The sequence below is a fragment of the Grampus griseus genome, assembly GCF_964374135.1.
Source record: "Grampus griseus genome assembly, chromosome: 7".
Lineage (NCBI taxonomy): Eukaryota > Metazoa > Chordata > Mammalia > Artiodactyla > Delphinidae > Grampus > Grampus griseus.
The window spans coordinates 34,525,903-34,538,983 of NC_139001.1; the positions used below are offsets into that span (position 1 = coordinate 34,525,903).

Below are 13,081 nucleotides of genomic sequence, written 5' to 3' on the forward strand. Positions count from 1 at the left end.
CTTGTGCAATCCTAAGATTCCACAGAGCACAGCTTGAAAGCCACTGGACTAGCTGATCTTGTCATTTTGAGTAATAATCTTTCAGCTTATCGATCTTACCGTTTAGGAAATGACAACAGTGTTATGCTATAGGGATAGACCAGGGTTTAAATGTCTTAGGATCGTTTCTTGGGATCTAAGAAAGAAAGCAAATTAAATACTTAATATCGTAATACCATTGCAATATTTCACCAGGAAAATGATATCAAATCTGTAGGTTTTGAAAAATTTTTCTGATGGGAGGTGGCAGGATTTTCCTGGGGAATGGGACTGTACCATTCCTTTCAAGTGACAACTCTGAAAAGACAGTGGGTCAGTGTTGTCATCTCTGCTACCTGTAATGTTGCTAATTAAGAGCGCACTTGGATTCGTTACCTATCTTTTTCATAGATGTGAATCCTATGAAAACGTTTGGGGGAGGAGAACAGAATGGGGAAAGTGGTTAGGCTGAGTGTTGCTTGGAGCCTTTAGACCCAGACTCCTTTGCAGTGATCCGAGAACAGCCCTGTCTACACATTTAGCCAAATGATTTGTGTGGTACACACAAATCTTCCTTGTGGTTCTTAAGTCCTGTCTCTGCTGGGAATTCTCCCTCTTAGGTTTGGCCGAAAAGCAGAACAAGCAGAAGATACATTCCCCACCTCCGCTGCTGTCATGTTTTTGCTTGCAGAGTTGACTTTTTGTTACAAAGGTGTTAAAAACATTAAAAAAACTTCCCATAAATAATGAAAAGTTATGAAGATTCCAGAAAGCTTCTCCTGATATTTATTTCACAAAAATACAAAAAGATGACAACAAACACAAATAAAAACACAGCCTGACCCCCAGGATATCTTTACAAGTTTTATTCTTACTGTTTGCTCTTAATCTGTATCGAAACGTAAATGGAGGGCTAGTTTGCCCTCCTCAAAGGGATTTCCCTTATTCTCTACCTAACTGCTGCGCTGGGAGTTACTTGGCTATCTTTATTGAGAATCAGCCTGTTCCACCTGGGCTGGGCTGGATGCAGGACAAATCGACCTCGTCTGAGGTAGATTCAGGTCAACTCTTCTGCTAAAGGTGATGGCAACTTTTAGTCTCTTCTAAAACGTGCTTCCTATTCTTCTCACTAGACCTGGGTTCCTGGGGTGCCCTTCTACTTTGGGACTCAGATCAATACTCATTCTCTAGCTACCCCAGCCTTCTTGGGTCTCACCCACTCCCTAGCTCCTTGAGTGAGGACACAACTTTCCTTTTTTCTCAAGGATCCCAGCTCTGGGACTTAAACTGCTCTTCATCGACCCTGGCTGATGTTCCCTTTAACTTCTCCCTTGTTTGGGGCCATCATTCCCTTCCTCCTTCCTCCTCTTTCTCCCTGGTTGGTTCCTTTTTTTTTTTTTAAATATGTGTATATATATATATATATATATATATATATATAAATTTATTTATTTATTTTTGGCTGCGTTGGGTCTTCGTTGCTGCACGTGGGATTTCTCTCTAGTTGCAGCGAGCGGGGGCTACTATTCATTGCCATGCGCGGGCTTCTCATTGTGGTGGCTTCCCTTGTTGCAGAGCACAGGCTCTAGGCGTGTGGGCTTCAGTAGTTGTGGCTCGCGGGCTCTCAGAGCACAGGTTCAGTAGTTGTGGCACATGGGCTTAGTTGCTCCGTGGCATGTGGGATCTTCCTGGACCAGGGATCGAACCTGTGTCCCCTGCATTGGCAGGTGGATTCTTAACCGCTGCGCCACTAGGAAAGTCTCATCCTGGTTGGTTCTTGATAGCTATGATTAAGGCAATATATCACTACGGCTGTCAGAGATACATCTGTGCCCAGTCTCACTGGTTTCAAGGCCTAATGTCATCAATCCAGGATTGTTAATCATCCTCATTGGGCAGTAAAGGATGAATTTAGGAGGTTCCGTTGTCCCAACTCTGCACATTCCTAAGAAGGGGTTAGCCCTTGACCAGCTCGTGGGAGATAGCACCTCAGCCCTCAAAATAACCTGCCTTATGGGAGTGTTTTTGTTTACCTGAGGCCTTGGGCCATGTGATTTCACTTGACCTCTGGAAGACCTGGACACTGAATGACTAAGGTCAGCTATGCAGGTGACCTCTGACTATGTGACTGATCACCAATAAAACTCCTGGACACCAAGGCTCAGCTGAGCTTCCCTGGCTGGCAATACTTTGTGTATCTTCTCCCACATTGCTGCTGGGAAAAGGAGGTGCTATCTGTGTGACTCCACTGGAGGAAGACAACTGGAAGCCTCACCTGGTCTCTCCTGGACTTTGCCTTATGTGCCTTTGCCTTTGCTGATGTTAATCTGTATCCTTTCACTGTAATAAGCCATCACCATGAATATAACAGCTTTCTGAGTTCTGTGAGTCCATCATTGAAACATCAAAACTGAAGATAGCCTTGGGGACTTCTGACTCAATCATCATCATCAATGTATATTGACCATTTAATATGTGTGACAACTGCTAAATGCTTTTCATGGTTCTTATTCAAACCTTATAACAATGCTGTAAAGAAACTAGAATTATTCTCTTCACAAACATCTCCCCTCATTTTATAAAGAAACTAAATGATCAGAGAGGTTAAATAAATCATCAAAAGTAGGGCTGGGATTGCAACCCAGGTTCCTTTGACTCCAGGGCCATGTCTTAAACACAAAGCTAAAAAAGTGTGTCATAACTCCTTTCCCTGACCTGATAAGATGGCTACTATTTTCCTTTTTCCCATTCAGCATCACTTATTCCCTCCCTGGTTCCACATTAAATATGTTTACTCCAGGATGCCTCCAGCTTTACCAGACTAAAGGAGTAACCTTCCAGAGACCAGGTAGGAGAATTTTTAGATGCAAAAATACACATTCACTGGGACTCCCCTGGTGGTGCAGTGGTTAAGACTCCGACCTCCCAATGCAGGCGGCCTGGGTTCGATTCCTGGTCAGGGAACTAGATCCCACGTGCATGCCACAACTACTACACGTTATCGGGGTAGGTTCCAAAACCGTAAGGAAAAAGAATGCAGGCTTGTAGGACTGTCAGGACATCTCCCCATACCTGGAGAAATGCAAGGCTGTGTATGCATAGGATATGGGGTTGGGGACTAGTGTTTGGGGTCAAACCATCCAAGAACAGTGCGAGTAAAGCAGGCTGGCCACAGCACAGGAAATATTCACATGCCTTTCCTCTTTCATCTGGCAGGAAGGGCTTCCTTTACTGCACTAAACAGGTGGCACTTTGAATGCTGCCAGCTCTCAGAGTCTGTGTACCTAGAAATGCAAAAGAAGCAGGGAGGGAAAATGAGACATGCGTGCTAGTGATGTAGAGGGAGGAGAGCAGGTGGAAGGAGGCTGTTTTAGGGTTTTCCTTTTTTTTAGGTTTTTTTTAATTGAAGTGTAAATTGATTTACAATGTTTTATTAGTTTCAGGTGTACAACATAGTGACTCAATATTTTTATAGATTATACTCCATTTAAAGTTATTACAAAATAGTGGCTATATTTCCCTGTACTGTACAATATATTCTTGTTGCTTATTTATTTTATACACAGTAGTTTGTGTCTCTTAATCTTAATGCCCCTTCCCCAGGCCCTCTCCCCATTGGTATGTTTTAGGTTTTCAAAGTGGGGAAGGTAAATGTCTTTAGAAAAAAGACACTCACCAACTTTATAGAATAACAGGGCAGGACAAGTTCTCCAAAGCAGTATTTTTCTAATTTTTAAGGTTGTGGAACACTTCATGTCTCTCAGTCCTAAAGATTTTTTAAAAAATGAAATCCTTGTTTCTAAGGAAGGTCCTAATTTGAAAGTGTTAATTAGGCATTTTCTGTATAAAGGAAATTTCATTTTTTTTCTTGTGGAATTTTAAATGACTACACAAAATACATTTTCCAATAAATACATGTTTCTTTCTCCCATCACGAAAAAGGAAATTTTGTATAGAAATGATGTTTCTTGTGGTATCTGTTTGAGCCAGGCTGCTCTGTTGGGCTCAGAGCAGAAACTATCACCAGCAACACTGTTCTGACCAAGTTAACCACCTAAGAAAAGGATAAGAGCAAAAATCAACAACTCTGATCAAGGTTACCAAAGCCACACTGGTAAAAAAAAAACAAACAACTTTTGATATGATTATTCAAACTGCAGAAATTTTTATAACAAAAATGCTCCAGCCTTCTTACAAATATCTGCTTTTCATTGATGCTTAAAGTCAATTACCCGTGAAAAACAGGTTGCTAAATCTTAAGGGCTGTTTTTTCTGCTCTCAGCAGTTCAACTTGATTTAATGCGGAAAACTCTTTTTAAGCCTTTGGGAGAGGTATATTTTGAAAAACGTCATTAACAGTTATAGGTATTAGGTGGAGACCTTAACTGTAATATTTACATGGTGACTTGTATTTACACAGTATTTTTACATGCATTATTTTACTTAATTCCAAAGGAAAAATACTGAATGTTTGACCCTGATTTCTGTTTAAGAAGTAGCTATATCCTGGCTTTTATTTACCTTATGATTATAAGAAGCTTGTTATAAGACGAGGTTTGGGACTTTCCAATGCTCATGTTCTAGTACACAGACCTGACCGTCTCACCTTCTTACTTGTCAGAACAAATTCTTTTGACGGAAGTATTCAAAGGCCAAATACAAAGAGTGTTAGTATCTATATTTCTCAAAAAAGATTTTTTTTCATAGTACAATATTGTATGCCAGTGTGAAGCATTATATATCTCAACTAAAAAACCACATTGGAGTTCGACCAAATGTAAATGCTAATACAGGCTCAGATTTGCTCCAAGGTGCTTTAAAGAAACTGGTCTGTGTCAAGAGCCAGGCTACAACAATTTCAGGAGGCCTGCTGTGTGAGTGAACTGTAGTTTCCAAAGATCTGAAGCAGCAGACCTGCACTGTGATAGGGGCTAGTTGCCAGCAAACTGCTGATTGGATAAGGACTATCCGGGTTTCACCCTGATGACGTGAAGATAAAGTTGCTTGGCCACACATTTCTATTTCTTTTCTCTCTCTGCCGCGGAGAACAACAACTGCAGCCTTTCAGTTACAAGTTTTTTTCCACCAGGGAGTCAAGATCAGAAACTTACGAAGAAGGCCATTTTGGAGGACTACTTAGTCCCAGGCTACTTTGAATCCATTGAAACTGCCACAGGGCCTTTGCACTAGCTGTTCTCCGCCTGGAACACACCTTTACCAGCTTTACGCTTGCTCCCCCACTTCATAAAGGCCTCGGCTCAAATGTAAATACTCCAGAGAAAACTTCTCTAATAATCTAAAATAATCTATCACAAGCTAGCCCCCTACTCTTCTATTTTGCTTCACAGTATTTATCACCACCTGAAATTGTAGGTTTCTTTATTTGTTTACTGTCTGGTTTCCCCAATAGAATGTAGGCTCCATATGGCAGAGATTGACTATCTCACTATTTTTTTAGTTACCAGCAGTGCCTGGCACATGTAAAGGGCTGAATAAGTATGCTAGATGAATGAATGATTGCATGATAAATGATCAAAGCTGGGGCCACATCTCATACCCCTTTGACTGTAAGAAAAGGTTAAGTTAGACAAGTTTATTCTGTTGACACACAGGGATAACCCACAGTTAGGCAAGCGCTTATAATTTACAGTAATTGTTTGTCTTCCCCCTCTGGTATACCATAAACAACTAGAGAGACGGCGCCTTTGAGTCTAGTTCACCACTATACTCCTCGTACCTCAAACTATGCGAGAAGGAAAGTATCATTTAATTTGATTTGATTCAGATATGAATTTGATTGAAGATATGAAATTTGATTAAGATATGAAAGGTGAGTAGGGTGTTAGCCAGGTGAGGAAAAGCAAGAAAATGGTTCCAAGCTGTGGGAAGAGCTGGTGGAGGCCTCTGTCCTTGACATGAGGAACAGGCAGAAAGCAAATGTAACTAATGTGGAGAGACAAGGTGGGTAGGGAACCCGGTGTGGCTGGGGAAGTGGGTGGGGGCCAGCCATGCTGGACTTCGCAGGTTTATGCGTTTGGCAGGGCAATGTAAACAGGTTTATCTTTATCCTAAGATCAATGGGAACCTTTTCACCTCTGTACATGCTAGAGTGACATGATCATATTTGTCACACCACGTTGCAGTGGGTGTAAGGAGACCAGTTAGGAGGCTGCTTTGACCCAGGCTAGAGAGATGGTAGTTGGACTTAGAGTCTCTAGAAAATAAGCTTCTTGAAGGTAGCGATCACTCTCTGTTTCATTCACTGCCGTATTCCCAGCACCCAGATCAATTCCTGGCACCTATTAGATACTCAGCAAATGTTTGTTTAATGAATGAGTGACATAGTGGTTAGAAATGGAGGAAATAAACTGGTGGAAAAGATTGTTAGGGGCATGATGAAGGACTAGCTACTGAGTATGAGGGAGAGAACTGTCAGGCCAAGTCCAAGGTTTCTGGTTTGTGTTACTATATGGATAAAGGAGTATCGACATTTCCTGTAACAGGAAGTGGCAGAAGAATCTATGTTTTGTGCGTTTCTGGTTCTCTCTGTTAAACTAAGAGTCAGGACTTCCTCCTCTTTGTCTCTCTTGGGAGGCCCCACTCAAGGCTGGCTTCTGGCTGTCCTCTCCTCTGTTGGTGTACAGCTGAGGAGAGGGGGTCTGCAGGCCAGAACAGAGGAACGCTTGGCTCACGGAAGTCTTGTCAAGGATTTGAAGAAGCCTATATTCTCATTGATTCAAATAGATGTGAGGTCAGTGGAATGGCTAGGAATATTGTGGGTCAGGATGAGAATGAAAGATAAATGGTCTTTCTCAACATGTTCTAAGTAGCCTTAATAACAAGAGGCTTATTATTAAGAAGTTAAAACTTCTGCCCTGTTCTTGCCTCCAAAACTTATTCCAGTGGCTATAAATAAAGATTATGAGGGGCTTCCCTGGTGGTGCAGTGGTTGAGAGTCTGCCTGCCGAGGCAGGGGACGCGGGTTCATGCCCCGGTCCGGGAGGATCCCACATGCCGCGGAGCGGCTGGGCTCGCGAGCCACGGCCGCTGAGCCTGCGCGTCTGGAGCCTGTGCTCCGCAACGGGAGAGGCCACAACAGTGAGAGGCCCGCGTACCGCAAAAAAAAAAAAAAAAAGTTATCAATTTGCTACTCCTAGTAAGAAGTCACACAATAGGTTTTAAAGAAAAATTTAACAATGCATCTCAAACCTAAATGAAGTTTCTACTCCAAGGGTAGTTTTCACATAATCTGCATACAGCAGTGCAAACAAATTCTGACCTTTACTTTAATTCGCAATTTCACTATTTTAGCAATTACTCAGGGTTGGTGTCTTTGTTTCCTGGCAGTATTGACATTTTGGGCCAGATAATTTCTTGTTGGGGACTGTCTAGTGCATCGAAGGCTGTTTAGCAGCATCCCTGGCCTCTACCCCCTAGTAGTAATATTTTCCCCCGGTTGTGACAACCAGAAATGTCTCCAGACATTTGGTAGCTGTTCCCTGTGGGAGCCAAATATCCCCCCTCCCCCAGTTGAGAAATGCTGCTTTAGATCCATTTCTCAGTATGACTGAGGACTCTGGGCCCCTCAGAGGTGAGTGGTTTGCTTAACATCATAGGGAATTGGTAGAGCTGGGCAGGAATCCAGGTCTTCTGAGCCCTCGGTCCGGGATTGTGTCCATGCTGCCGCTGCTTTCTAAGATTTCAGTAGCATCGTGCCTTCAATCCCATTTAATATTTCAGTCTTCAGGTTCTTAAGTGAGAATGTCTTAAGTGAAAATGTTATTCTATCAAATCAAAGCTTCTTGCTGAATTTTAGAGTTTTCAGTGAAAAAGAATATTAATAAATAAAATCCCAGGATTGCCATTGGGCAGATCATTTATCTTCTCTGAATCTCACTTTTCTCTAGGTGATTCATCTCCAAATGGTAACAGTTTATCGGGATTGGGTCCTGATAACCATTGACCTCTATCTTGTATTTCGTCCACCTGCTTTCATTGACCAAGCTACCTGATCCATCACATTGTGTAGTAGGTTTGGATGCTTACCTTGGATGAATAGATGGTTAGCAGGGTTTGTGATGATGGCAACGTGGAGACATTAAGCTCCTCTGGGACATCGCTGATGGTTGGAATTCTGTACTCATCTGGACCTCGAGAGCACAGGACACCTTCTGGGGAGTATTTCACCTCTTCAGTGGTATAAAGGCCCATTCCCTGAATAAATAAACCTTCAACCTGAAGGGGGGAAAATGTCAAGCTCTGTGATATCGTGTGCTTTGTAGAAGGCCTTTACCTACCCCACAGTGGCTCTCAGGAAGCAGCACCCATCTTGGTGGGCCAGCACCTACTTGCCGAATATCAGTGGCCGGATTTTGACTGCAACATGCATCCATGATGATGTCTGTTCTGATTTTCTGCCAAAGTTAAAATTACCTGACCATGAGAACTTGAATTAAAAATACTATTTTAAGGTTTCTTAAATGGTCCCAATTTATTCCAGGACTCGGGCTGGTTAATTAGCACTGCATTGAACCCCATCAACATTAGAGGTGACGAGACATCTGCTAAGCTCTTCAAATTTAGTGCTAGGACTGTCAATGACCCCAGAAGGTCTTCTGCATTTGTGGTTTTGATTCCTCTCAGGTGACTCCAAAGTCCACGGCATGTTGGTGTGTTTGAGCGTCTCTTAGTAAATAATGGAGCCTGACTGTTCATCTGATTCTCAACCTTGATTCGTTCTAATATAATCATGAGCTCATCTAGTCCTCATAATGGTTCACTGTAGGTGGTATTATTGCCTTTTTATTGAGGAAATCATGTAGTCACAGCAGCTTGTATGAATTTGGGGATTTGCAAGATCTTGGGTGTATTAAGGGCGAATGTTGAGACCAATTTACTTCCTTCCCTGAGAAAAATCACACTAATCTGGCCCTTCTGTTGGGTCACTGGGCGTGTGCATGCAGGCTGTGAAGGAGCCACAGAAAGCCGTATATGGCTGTGGTCTATCTCAGGAATATCTCTGGGCTTTCCTTCTCCACCACGTCCAGTGTTTGTTCCAACATCATCATTCACTGTTTAGGCCCAATACCTGGGCTCCTACTTTCTAGCCCTTTGAATGGGAAATTCTCTTTTGATTCAACCATTGGCCTCTCAGACAACCTACTATGGGCACTGAGACCAACCTTTGTCCATTCTCAACCTGGATAGGGCAGGAGATTAGACACACCCCAGAGTGAGTTTTCAAATTATTTCCATCTTGAAACCTGGTGTATTTTGCCTTATAGGTATTGGAAAATGGGAAGAGATGGCTGTGCACTAGCTGAACCTTCAGATGGTTTAGTTCACCAACCACAAATAGCCATCAGCAATAAGGCCTGTCATTTTATTTCTCTGATTCCTCTTTAAAATCAGTTTTGCCTCTTCAAAGAATGAACTATTTCAAGGGACCAAAGTGATACTGAAATGACTGAACCTTAAGCTATAATAAGGAAGGCACAGGGAAGACCAAATCTTAACTTTTCTGGCACCCCAAATTCTGGAAGATCTCCATGAGGTTCATTTCTTCAGGATTTCTACCAAGACCCTCAGGTGGGATTGCCAGATAAAATAAGTATGTCCCATATAGTGCATGGAGCATGTTTATACCAGAAAATTGTTTGTTGTTTATCTGGAATTCAAATTTAACTGGGAGTCCTATATTTTTATTTGCTAAATCTGGCAACACCTCCTTTAAGGTGGAGGATCAGACAACTAGTTGATTTCTAAAAACAGCTTCCCACCTAGTGTAGAGCCTCAAATGGGTTACAGGGGTGCCAAGATACAGACACAGGCTTTCGGAGGTCCTGGGGCAGGACACCCAGGCTGGTCACCTGCCAACATGGCTTCCTTGTTTGCAGCAGTGTGCTGTGCAAATATGATCATTGTCTATGTGTGCCAGGATGTGAAAAACATCCAGAAACACAAGTTTTACAATAATCATGTGAGTAATCTGTGATCCTAATTTCATGAGTTTACTTCTTCACAATGATCTAGAATGAAAATGGGGACATAATATTAATGTGCCCTAAGGATAAAATTGAGTGGAATGTGAGGGCAGCTGCTCTCCAGACATCCCTTCATTTATTGTATTTTTATCTTATTTATGTAATATTTAAGCAGTGGGCAAGTTAACCAACAATGGGGCAATAAAAGACATTTTGATAAAATTTATAGGTCAGTATTTGCAAAGTCCTTCCCATTTTTACATGGACTGACCATTTCTATTTTGGGGCAAGGTGGTTCAAGATGATGTTAGAATAATTAGTGTATGGAATTTAGATGTGTCATCGGTACATCCTGTAAATTTCCTATACTTTGGATTGTACTATATTCTATTTAAGGTTTCTGTAATCTCTCTGTTTCTAGAATGGTACCTGGGGTTTATCCTTTATGGTGGAAGTTATTAGTTTTTGGTTAAATATGACTCCCTGTCTCCAATAAGGGTGTTTTTTGGATGCTCAATTAAATAGTAAACACAAAAATTATTTTAATTTCCTGCCCTCCCCTCTCCCCCAGTCTATTTCTTTAGGACCAGTAGTACCTTTCGGTTAATTGACTTTGGGGGAATATCACATTGCTATGTGCTTTCAAAACTTTTACTCAAGACAATTTACTAAATTACCTAGTCAGATAGATAACTTGACCTTCCTTTAGGAATAGACCCTTTTTTGAAAAAAAAAAAAAAAAACTTTGGAAACTAATTCTATCTGCAATGGAATAAAATATTTAATGCATTTTAGGCTGTCATGAGCAATTCCTTCTGTACTTCTTTTTGAGTGGAAATTCAGGATAAAGCTGAATTTCTAGACATTCCCATGGAATTGAAAGAATCTTGTCCTTATTGTACAAGTATTACATAATGAAATTGGGTTATTAGTGTAAACATAATTTTGTTGTTGTTTTTACTTGCTAAGAGGAAAGTTGTCAAATAACTTACCTTGTGAGCTCCTGTCAGGCAGTCACTTTCAATCTTGGAACAGGTTACTCCATAGACATAGTAGGAAAAAAGGTCTCCTTTTCCTTTCTCCCGGTCCATGAGGGCCTTGTAGCCCCTGATGGAAGAAATAAAGCCCTTTAGCTTGGGAGGGGGGGGTGCAAACAATGTTGATTTGTTTTAAATTTACCAAAGTTTTAATGACAGCATTTTATTTGATTGATGTTCATTGTGACTGCTTTTAAGTTACCCATATTTACAGTCTAGCTACTTACAGCAACACTAACATTTGCCTCCATTTTTTTTTTTTTTTTTTTTTTTGCGGTACGTGGGCCTCTCACTGTTGTGGCCTCTTCCGTTGCGGAGCACAGGCTCCGGACGTGCAGGCCCAGTGGCCATGGCTCATGGGCCCAGCCGCTCTGCGGCATGTGGGATCTTCCTGGACCAGGGCATGAACCCGTGTCCCCTGCATTGGCAGGTGGACTCTCAACCACTGCGCCACCAGGGAAGCCCTGCTTCCATTTTTAAAGAGGATACGCTTTGTGCTGCAGTTAGGATGCCAAAAAGAGAGAAGCCAACAAACTGTTTCGGTCCAGACCTCACAGGGTGTCTGCACCTTGAGGGTTTAAGGTTTGACTTTTAGATCTGCACGTTGAAAACCTCAATTGATTTTTATTAGGGTTCCCAGAGGGACCCCCTAGACTGCGCTAACCAAACTCATAGGGGACTGGTGGTAATTCAGGGCTGGTGAGAAAGGGCCGGTAATTCGATGTGTTTATTAATGGAAGATGGACCCAGCTAGAGGGTTGATTTGCCCTCTTCTTGGATTACTGAACTCAGGAATTTGGAACTTATCACGTACAGGGCACTGGGCTGGCCCTTACCTCCTTTCTTCATGAGGATTTTCTATACTCGTGTGTGTGTGTGTGTGTGTGTGTGTGTGTGTGTGTGTGTGTGGTTTGTTGGCTTGTTTCATTTGATTGTAAAACTAATGTCATACGCTTCCTGCGTTTGACAATCAGCTCCCCTCTTTGTGCTTCATTTAATTAACGGGCATCTACTGAGGACCTCCCACTGCCAGGCCCTGCACCCAGGATGCCTGGTGATGACCGTCCTATCCATTCTATCCATCCCTCCATCTCTTTTGCTTTGTTACCAACAATAGAACCCATTCTAATATTTTTTTCTCCTCAGCTGATACACTAACAATTTCCTTCTGACTGAGTTCAGAAGTCTAAATTAAGCATCCTATCCATCTTTCTTGCCCAGCAAGGAGCTTCAAAATAGAAAAGTTTTATGGTAAATGGAGGGAGATGTGTAAAATTGAATTGCAACTTATTTCTAATGATATTACTACTCATAGTAAAGAATAGTAAATAACGATTAGACGTTGTAAGTCATGTTTATTTATTTTTTTACCAAATAGGGGTATTTTTATTATTTAATATTTTTTGGACATAGCTCAAAGACCTATTCAAAGTCATGGAATTTGGGGCCTAGAAGGAACCTTAAGGATCACATAATAAAAACTTATTTTATGGGCTTCCCTGGTGGTGCAGTGGTTAAGAATCTGCCTGCCAATGCAGGGGACAAGGGTTCGAGCCCTGGTCCTGGAAGATCCCACATGCCGTGGAGCAACTAAGCCCGTGCGCCACAACTACTGAAGCCTGTGAGCCACAACTACTGAAGCCCGCGCGCCTAGAGCCTGTGCTCTGCAACAAGAGAAGCCACCGTAATAAGAAGCTTGCACACCGGAATGAAGAGTAGCACCCCCTCGTTGCAACTAGAGAAAGCCTGCGCCCAGCAACAAAGACCAAACACAGCCAAAAATAATAAATAAATAAAAATAAAATTTATTTAAAAAAAAAAACAACTTATTTTACAACTGAAGGAACTGAGGCCCAGAGTGATTTGATGGCCTCATAATTTCTTAGCCAAGTCAAGGCATTATTGTAATTTTTACCTGGAGTATCCAGTGGCTGAAAGACTGATTATTTGTTCAAAAGCAGTTTCTATGTGCAGAATGGGCATATTTAGTCAGAATAAAATAAACATACCATCTGATAGGTGAGAAGGAAAATATTCTGTTAT

At 41.8% G+C, this 13,081-nt stretch overlaps 1 protein-coding gene across 1 annotated transcript in view; it reads right to left on the reverse strand.

Annotated features, from left to right (window-relative positions):
- LOC309825351 (aldehyde oxidase 2-like) overlaps positions 1-13,081 on the reverse strand; it is a gene marked incomplete at both ends in the record, with an annotated part of 98,971 nt that overhangs the window by 21,162 nt on the left and 64,728 nt on the right. Inside the window, 4 exon segments of the mRNA XM_082658907.1 lie at positions 8,065-8,253; positions 8,367-8,432; positions 10,994-11,108; positions 12,954-13,002. Of these exon segments, the coding sequence (XP_082515033.1) occupies positions 8,065-8,253; positions 8,367-8,432; positions 10,994-11,108; positions 12,954-13,002 (419 nt within the window).